The 7,007-nt window shown below is 48.7% G+C and overlaps 1 protein-coding gene across 4 annotated transcripts in view; it reads right to left on the bottom strand.

The window, feature by feature from the left end:
- Window positions 1-1,117: 1,117 nt before the first annotated feature.
- PIGV (phosphatidylinositol glycan anchor biosynthesis class V) overlaps window positions 1,118-7,007 on the bottom strand; it is a 9,550-nt gene continuing 3,660 nt past the window's right edge. For all 4 annotated transcript variants that reach the window (XM_040619070.1, XM_008694553.2, XM_008694554.2 and 1 more), the window contains 2 exons: window positions 3,283-4,404; window positions 1,118-1,919 (listed from right to left, as the gene is read on the bottom strand). In XM_040619070.1, the coding sequence (XP_040475004.1) occupies window positions 1,638-1,919; window positions 3,283-4,404 (1,404 nt within the window). In that variant the 3' untranslated portion in view covers window positions 1,118-1,637. The remainder of the gene's footprint in view (window positions 1,920-3,282; window positions 4,405-7,007) is intronic.

Here is a 7,007-nt window from a genome sequence, read left to right as displayed (position 1 = left end):
AATGCTCTCAGCTGTGCTAAAGCCGGGGCGATGGATGGGAAATGCTTATTGGGCAGGCTGACTAGAAGCTCCAACAGAGGGTGCTGGGGCTCGGCCAGGAGCTTCCCTTCAGCTGGCAAGTTCAGCTCTCTGTCATGGTCGGAGGGAGTGTGTCAAAATTCCAATTCTTGGTGCTCTCCAGAAGCTATGATTACCCATCTATTTTGAAGTTTCTGCTTGTTGGAATCTTTAGCTCAAATAGGGAATGAGGGGTGATGACGCAGAGCCTCTTACCTCGCTCAAAGGGTGAGCACAGACAGCTCAGCAGGGGTCAATGCTCTTACCACCAGCACAGTGATGCGCTCATAACCAAACGGGGGCCAGGAAGACACCATTTCATTCAACCTTGGACTTACCCACAATTTATCAATTCATGCTGCCCTGTTGGCTCCCAATCAAGCACGGGCACTTGGGCACGGCAGGAAAACCCATCACCACCTTGACCGTTTACTTGGCTGGCACAGACTGACTCACCCAGGACAGGGAGCCTTATTTGCCACGTGTCACTGCTTTCCCTCATTCAAAGGAAAGGTTGCTTAAGTTACTCCTCAGAGTTGCCCCTGAAGAGGGGGAGTTTCTTCTGAGCACTGGAAGCAGGAGAACTGGATATCTTCTCTTAAAATCACATGTTTGAGCTTCTACATAAGAGTTTAGACCAGGATGATCCATTGCTTAAGGCAGCTCTTAAGATCTTAGAGCAGAAAGGGACCTCCTAGATTATATGGCCCACCCGCCTCGCCTCTCCCAGGAGGATACTATCATTTCCCCCAGTTTCAGAAGAGGTCACTAAGGCTGTGGAAACTCTCCCAAGGTCATACAACTGGTAAATGGGGTTTTACTGAGAGGACTAGAATCCAGGTCTCCCGGTTCTTTGTGCAATTTTCTTTTTACCATGATTTTTTCCTTAAGTATTTTGTATTATTTTAAAAAATGTAATTCAGGGGCGCCTGGGTAGCTCAGCCAGTTAAGTGTGTGACTCTTGATCTCAGCTCAGGTCTTGATCTCAGGGTCATGAGTTCAAGTCCTGCCCAGTGTGAAGCCTACTTAAAAATAAATAAATAAATAGAAATGCAATTCATTGCATGCATAACCAAAAGTTGTTTAATTTGCATATCTTTGTAAGATTTTTCATATAAATAAATGAACAAATCATGAAAATAATCAGAAACAATGTCCCATTTTAAAAAGATCGTCCTACTTATTACTGCCAGTACACTGTTCAGGCCTCCACCATCACGTGTGGACTATTACCAGCCTGTCAGCTAGAGCCTTTGACGAAACTGACATTTAAATACTTTACATTTAAATTTACATGTGGGTCAGCGGTAAGTTTACAACTATCTCTGCTATGTTTGGTTGACGAGACAAATGCAAGTGTACTTTTGACTTGGAGAGTAAGATTTCTTCACTTACAGAGAAAATAGGTACTACTCTAAAATTTGCCATAGCCAGGACCAGATGGCTCTCCAGTGGCTCACACTTCTTCCATTCCTGACCAACCTTCAGAGAGACTGGAGGTTCCTAAAGGACAAAGCAAGGGTCCCAGGGCAACAGAGTCCCAGTGTGTATCTGTACTTCCAGACCCCTGAGACTCCAGGTCAAGTCCAAGGTAGGAAGTTGCAATGTAGGAGCAGTCCCAGGAGCCAGTAAGACAGGAAGTAACCCAGAATGCATCGTGTAACTAGAGAACAGGTTTTCCAGTTGTATAAAAGTCCCATGATAGAATTTCTGGGGACCTTTTGTCCTGGTAGGGAGTCCCCTGCAAGGGGCTTCCAAGGCACAGTCTCTAGGGATCCCAGCAGTGGCTCATGATTCTGAAGCAAATAAGCTGGAAACCAGTATACAACAGGAGTAGAGGAACCCAGAAACCTGGTAAGAACCTGGAAAGCATAAGAGGGGGAAAACCCACACATTTATTGGAATATCACTGCTTCCTTGGACCAGCCCGGGGCTTTCCTGCTGCTGGGTAAACTACAGCCCCATGACTAGAAATGGATTGTTCTGGAAAAGAGATTCAGTAGAACTTAGGACCTGCCTCATAAAGAGCTGTGCGTGACACCAGCCAGGTGACCTCAATGTTACAAATAAGCAGAGCTACAGACTTATTACCACAGTAATGGGCCAATCAATACTAAAAACTATGGGGTCCAATTTTAGCCTAGAGCCTGGACTCTAACCGCTAGGCTGTGCCACAGGGCTTTGGGAACCTGAAGTGGTTCCCTCATCCCCCAGGGGGAAGGCAAAACAGAGGGAAAGGGGGCAGGGGATCCTGTGGCTCAACATTTTCCCTCCTAGGGGAATTCAGAGCCAAGTCTCCCCATGGCCTCCCTCATCTAAGCTGGAAACTCGAAGCTATGCTGGCACTCACTCTACTAGTTAATCCAGCTGCAAACACAGAATGCTACTTTCTATTTCCCCTGTGCCTCTTACTCACGCAGCCTGGAGAACTCCACAAACAGCTGATGTGCACCTCCAAGAGGCAGAAGCTGCTAAGGAGTGGCCAGCATGGGGGAACCGACAACCTCGGGGTTATGTGGGAACGGGGGCCATAGCCAGGAATAAAAAAATGGGAAGTATCAAAGGCTGCCCACCCCTCGATCGCCTCCCCCACCCCAAACATTGCACAAGGGATCTCCTCCAAAGACTGAGCACCTGCCAGAGCTGAGAGCGCCTCAAGTCAACATCCAAGGAGACACTCGCTATAACCGGTGTAACTGTACAGTCGGGGAAGTTCCCGCGCTCTCCTCTGTGCTTACTCCTTTATCTCCGTCACATCAGGTCCTTCCATGACTCTCGTGTCTCTGCACGCACCCTTCATTTGCCCAGAATACTCTTCCTCTGCTTCTTAAATGCAATTCCTTCTTACTCTTTAGGACCCAGCCTTAATAGGACACCCTCCTCAACTCCTTTAGTCTATTAGCTTCTTTTTCCTCTGTGTTTCCACAATATTTATCGCAAAACAGCAACTCCTCTTCCATCCCACTGTACTAGAATTTTATCTGTTAAGTTTCTGTCTCCCAGTTTCTACCATGAGACCCACTAGGGCAGCAATCTTATCTCACTCATGTTCCATTCCTCAGTGGTCTGACCCAGGGTCTGGACAAAGAAAGCCCCCAAAGGGTTGGTGACTGAATAAATTAGGCACAGGTCACTCAAATGGGAGAAGCTAGCAGGCTTCCTTGACCCTGGCCAAGGGGTTCTGCCTGTATTCACGCCCCTACCCCAGTCAGGAGCCCACCTCACCTGAACATGCATGCACAGACCGCCAAACAGCAACAGCGCCACAGCGTGGACCAGGTACACAAACACCCGAGGGCCGAGGAATCCAGGGTCAGGTTTCTCCAGGGTCTTACTGTTCTTGCTCCTTTGCATCCCAAGTGTAAGGCAGAGCCAAGGGTGGGTGGTCACATATGTCCATGTTGCCCAGGCAACCAGTATAGCCACTGGCACGGCCAGTAGGAAGTTGGGCACCTGCTTGAGCTCATAGTATCTCAAAAAGCCAACATTCCAGTAGACATCCTGGATATAGCTATATATTAGGGGAAGTTCCCAGGAGCACCAAGGCGGCTCATTTCCTTCCACAATCCGGTAGCCCTTGTCCGCAGCTAACTGCAGCAAGGGCTTAGGGATGGGGCGGGCTGAGCCTGACAGACAGAACTGGGTATAGGCATAATACTGAAAGAGGGCAAAGGGAAGGCCAAGCATGAACACAGACAGGAACACAGAGCCCATCAGCTTTGAGAGCGGTCTCAGAGGATTCAGCACCATGAGAGAGGACAGAAAGCCTTGGCACTGAGAATACACGAGGAAGCCAATGCTGACCAGCCCATTGGAGCGTACGCCAGTGGCGAGGGCAAAGAGGAGTCCACTAGTCCAGCTTCGGCCCCTTTCCAGCTGCCCCATGGCGCTGAATGTCAAGAGGGCAAACAAAGCTTCTGAGTAACCAGCTGCCAGAAAGACATTGGCGGGGCTGAGGCAGAAGAGTAGGGCTCCATAGAAGGCCTGGCGGGGACAGCACAAAACCAGACAGCCCAGGTCGTGAAGTGCAACAGCGGCCAGCACAGAGAACAAGGAATTGAACAACGCTACTGAGATTAACAGGCAACTCCGTAGGTTCAGTAATGCCCGCAGAGGCCTCAGTAGTTCAGCTCCCACCAAGAGAGCCAGGGGGAAGCCAGGGAAGAAGGCAAAGTTGTGCTCATACAGATAGCCATGCTCGGCAATGAACAGGAAGTGTTCGGCGTCCCAGCGAGACAGGCCACCCAGGAGACCTTCCACAAGGTGGTCCACAGAGCCTGAGGGGGCGAGGCGAGGAGGAGAGAAGGCTTCTGCACGGTGATCGGGGACGATGGCATTGAAGAGAGCCTGTGGGATGAAGGAGAACTAGGATGTCGGTTGAGCAATTGGAAGGAAAGAATTACCATTTAATAAAATGAGGAAGAACAGACTTGTTGGAGGACAACCAGGAGTTCAGTTCTAGACTAGCAAGTTTGAGTTATACATTCCAGGGCAGAGGTCAACGAGGCAGTGAGATAGAGGAGTCTGAGGGTCAGGAGAGCTATCAGGGCTGGAGACATAAATTTAGATGTCATAATTGCACAGAAGGTATTCAAAGACACGAGACTGAATGAGATCACCTGGGGAGGGCGGAAGCAGGGCTAGAGAAAAGAGATCTGAGGATTGGACCCTGGCCGTGTCAACATCTAGAGGCTTGAAGGAGCGTGAGGATCCAGAGGGAAGATAAAGAAGGAACAGTCATTGAGGTACGAGGAAAACCAGGAGAGCAGGGTATCTTAGAACCAAGTGAAGCAAAGGAGTGATCAATTCTGTTAAATGCTGCTAGCAGGTCAAGAAAGATGGGGACTGAAAAGCGACCGCTGGATTTAGAAATGTGTAGGTCACTAAATTTGAAAGAGCTATTTCAGTGGAGTGGAGGCTAGAGAAGACTGCCGGGACTGGGTCCGGCAGAGAAGGGGAGAAGGAAGACGGCGCACACAGACAACTATCTGGATGAGTTTGGCTGTAAATGGGGTAGTAGGTAAATGACAATATGGGACAGAAGTATTTATGAATGGGAATAATCTGGTGGAAAGAAAACCACTGAGCATGCAGGGGCGAGGGGAGAATTGCTGGAGCAGGCAAAAGGGGGTGGGAACTGCTACGCAGGTGGAGGAGCAAGGCTGAGAGAGGACAGCAGGGTTCGGCCCGCTTTGGCAGTGGAGGCACACAGGTGCAGATGCAGGCATGGGAAGGAAGTGGTGGGAGCAGGCACAAGGTCACTTCTGATTGCATCTATTTTTCTGAGTTTTCGCTCAGGGAAGCAAGTTGGGGAAAAGGTCTTAGGGACTTGAATAAAAAGATAAACATGTAAAATAAGTCATCTATGACCCTAGTTCTCGAAATAGGCTGTGCACTGGAATCATCCCGGGCGTTTCAAAAATACTGATGTCTGGATGTCGGGGTCCCTCCCCCAGAATTAATGATTCAACTGGTATGGGATACAGCCTGGACATTGAGATTTTTTTTTCTAAGCTCCCCCAGGTGATTCTGATGTACAGAACAATTTCAGAGAATGGCAGGATGAATGGGCCAGGGAACTACACTAAGATCGCCAGGTAGCACTAAAGAACTCGCTTGGGCCAAAGATCTTAAAGAAAAAGAGACTAGTCAATAAAGCTGTGTGTTTCTCTCTAGGCATGATGCAGAAGTAGAGAGAGAATGAAACTGAACCGTGGCTGGGCTTCTGTCTTGTGACTAAGCCGGGGAGAAGGGAGCAAGCAAGTTGTGCACGTGTGCCTGGTGGATCATGGAATCTAGCTGGGTAAGGAGGGGTGCAGAAGCCAGAAGGTGGGTGAGGCACAGTGAAACGGAGGTAGAATCAGTGGATCAGAAGTCCTGAGGGGGTGGAAGAGCCGTTAGAACTGGGGTATTAGAGGGAGTGAGCTGGAAAGATAGGAGATAGTGGTTAGTTGTATCAGCTTTATTAATATTGAAACCACCAAGAAATCAACAGGAGTGCTGGAAAGAGCAACAGTGAATCAGGAGCTAAAACCTTCAAGGAATGAGCTGTCACTAACAGAGATGACAGCAACAATGAAGGGTAACTGGGGAGATCATCTGATGGCATGAGCTTTAAAGCTGGAAGAGGGGTGGGGGAGAGAGAGGGATAATGAAATAGCATTATTGTCAAATGTCTTTTTGCATCATTAGACTGTCAGCTACTCAAAGGAAAAGAGACCATGACTTTTCCTTCTCACCACCAAGCACAGCTCTGGGAACAGAGCAGGCACTTGATACAACCCTGGTGGTTGAGTGAGAGGAGAGGAGACATACGCATTTCCAAATCACCATCTGAATTAGTCCTGCCTCCCTATCCCAGATGCCAGTTCACAGTCCTGCCCCGGGGGGGCCTGCCAATCACTCATCAGATGCTGTTCAAAGCCATCACTGGGTCCGTTTCCCCAGCCCCACAACTGGGGTATAACCCCATTCTTAAGGCTCTTTCTCTTTTTGGTCAGTTTCTTTATCAGGCCACTTTAAACAGTGAAAACGAATGGGACAGGAGTGACAGTCACAGATAACAGCCCTAGACTCCAAGCTGAAGCTACTTTTAACTAAACCTGGGACCCAGCAGAGGCTGCTATGCCTCATAGTGCAGGAAGGGAGAAAGGAGGTTTCCAGAAAGGAAAAAGAGAACCCTGAGAAGATGGCATTTGTGGAAAAAGAGCACACATAATTATGCTAATATAACACCCCTAGATTGTTGACATACATTCAACAACACATACTGAGAACATACTAAGCACTGCGCACTGTGCTAGGCACCAGAGAGAATTCATATATATGTGAAATTTGATTAAAATATGTATCAAGAAGAGGCTGAGGGGGGAAGGAAGTTGCAAAAGTGCAAATGCACTCTGAGGCTTTTGGTGGGTGAGGCAGCAAGGGGAGACACCTGGGGGAAGAGC

This window comes from Ursus maritimus, unplaced genomic scaffold (assembly GCF_017311325.1).
Source record: "Ursus maritimus isolate PB19 unplaced genomic scaffold, ASM1731132v1 scaffold_32, whole genome shotgun sequence".
Taxonomy (NCBI): Eukaryota; Metazoa; Chordata; class Mammalia; order Carnivora; family Ursidae; genus Ursus; species Ursus maritimus.
Note: the sequence above shows the minus strand (reverse complement) of the source record. Positions and strands in the feature narration are given on the sequence as shown.